Source organism: Lepeophtheirus salmonis, unplaced genomic scaffold (assembly GCF_016086655.4).
Source record: "Lepeophtheirus salmonis unplaced genomic scaffold, UVic_Lsal_1.4 unplaced_contig_536_pilon, whole genome shotgun sequence".
Lineage (NCBI taxonomy): Eukaryota > Metazoa > Arthropoda > Copepoda > Siphonostomatoida > Caligidae > Lepeophtheirus > Lepeophtheirus salmonis.
This window is the reverse complement of record NW_027294799.1, coordinates 8331-10602: the sequence shown is the minus strand read 5'-3', so window position 1 is coordinate 10602 and position 2272 is coordinate 8331. Positions and strand designations below refer to the sequence as shown.

Genomic DNA, 2272 nt, shown 5'->3' with positions numbered 1-2272 from the left:
ACAATAGCCAATATTGATCAAATCTTTTTACTATATTAATTATTATAAATATTGGAAAAATAAAGGCTGTGAGCAAAATACTTTGAGTTAGTGGACAGTGATGGAACGGCAAAATTGGAGTAGATTAGTATTAAAATATGATTAATCATTATCGTTCTAAAAAAGAGGAAGAATTGAGGCAAGGGCTGAATCCATTAGTGAGCGGCCCACTGAATAGAATAGACTGTTGGTACTTCTGAATGTGTTTATTTTGATTTTAATAAATTTCCGCTTCCTCCTTCTTTTGCTCCCAAGTGGCATCGAGTGAACTACTTGTGCGTTGAAATCCGTAATTATTTACTTCAACGAAAATGTCGGGAGGTTTGGATGTATTAAAACTTCAAGAGGAGGACATCACCAAGATGTTGGCTGCGACATCTCACATCGGATCTGAGAATTCCGAAGTGACGATGGAGCAGTATATCTTCAAGAGAAGACCGGATGGTGTCAACATCATCGATTTGCGTAAGACCTGGGAGAAGCTCATGTTGTCTGCTCGTGCGATTGCCGCAATCGAGAATCCCGCTGACGTCTTTGTGGTCAGCTCGATCTTACGGACAAAGAGCCGTTCTTAAGTTTGCCCGCTACATCGGCGCCACTCCCATCGCTGGAAGATTTACTCCTGGAGCTTTCACCAATCAGATCCAGGCTGCTTTCCGTGAGCCCAGACTCCTCGTCGTAGCCGATCCACGTGCGGATCATCAACCCGTGACTGAATCGTCCTACGCCAATATCCCCATCATTGCCTTCTGCAATGTGGACACCCCATCCCGATTCATCGACATGTGTATTCCATGCAACAACAAATCCGCCAACTCCTTGGGGCTAATGTGGTGGTTCCTCGCTCGTGAGGTTCTTCGCCTTCGTGGATCCATCTCCCGCGAGATTCCATGGGATGTGATGCCTGATCTCTTCTTTTACAGAGATCCCGAAGAGGCTGAAAAGGAAGAACAGGCTCGTCAAGACAGTTTGGCACAAGCTCAAGCTGCTCTCGCTACCACTGCAGCTACCAACGCCCCCGCTCAAGAAGACTGGGAAACTGGTATGGATAACGATTGGGCCAATGAACCCGCTCCTGGAGGTGCTGCTGCTCCCGCTGCAGCCCCAACTAGTGCTGCAGCAGCTGCTGCTGGTACTCCCGCCGCTGCTCCCATTAAATCATTTATCAATGATGACTGGAGCTCTCAAACTGCTGCTGCACCTTCCGATTGGGCTGCCGAGACCACGACTGCTGCCACTACGGAACAACAACCACCCACATCCCAATGGGGTGGACCTGGTGCCCACAACTGGAGTTAAACTTTGTTGATATCCTGAAATACATAGTTCATATTATGTAAAATATAAACTCTTTGGCTGGTCATTTTATTTCCATATGCAATACTACTTTCATTAAAATCTATGTTAAGTATGTGCTAGTGCTAACGTTGCCATTCCCTCTATTCTTCACTGTGAAAATTTTTTTGATGCATAGTTTGGCTTCATTTTGCTATTTTGAGTGTACATTTGGGGGAATCAATTGTTGACGGCCAAATTGTCATAGCTCTAAAATTTCAAATATTAGTATTATTGCTTGTCATCCTTGGAAGGTTAATTTTAATAACCTAAAATAGAAGAATTTAGTCTATTGAAATGATTTCCTGGATCTATTTTGATGAATTAATTTGAAATTACCAATATTCGTATTATAAGAAAGGAGTTTCCAAATCTTCTTTCTGCTAATATAGCCCTGTTACTGGTACCCTGGTGTTTGTTGTCAGTAGAGATAATCGTTTTGTACTGATCTATCTAGGATGTATTGGTTTATGTCTCACGTTCTGAGTTTTACCATTTAAACTGAATCAGAAGTCCTACGTTAATGAGTATCTGAAGATTAATTTTAGTATACTAGTAGGTTATTAGTTTTTGACACCGTTTCCGGTTTAACTATCAAACGTGCTTCATATTGTTATTGTGTTTTTTAAGCTTAAATGATCAAAGCATTATAAGATGACAATGGCAGAATTTTGGGAGGATTGAATTATGATAATATATTAAATATCTTACTACGGAGGGAAATCAATGATAAATAATTTCATTCATTATAGGAAATAATGCAAATTGAGTTTTTTAATTAATAAATGTATCAAAAGATGATAAAAACTTATTTGCTTGATATTCACTTATAAATTATGATATCCTTTACAAAGGTAGTGAATCAATTTCCACGAAATGGCTTATAATTTATAAGCCA

At 40.1% G+C, this 2272-nt stretch overlaps 1 protein-coding gene across 1 annotated transcript; it reads left to right on the top strand.

Moving 5' to 3' along the window:
• Positions 1-275: 275 nt before the first annotated feature.
• On the top strand, positions 276-1387 carry LOC121132434 (small ribosomal subunit protein uS2-like). The gene is given in 2 exon segments (XM_040727834.2): positions 276-583; positions 585-1387. Coding segments are annotated over 2 exon segments (987 nt in total). The 5' UTR covers positions 276-350; the 3' UTR covers positions 1339-1387.
• Positions 1388-2272: the final 885 nt, after the last annotated feature.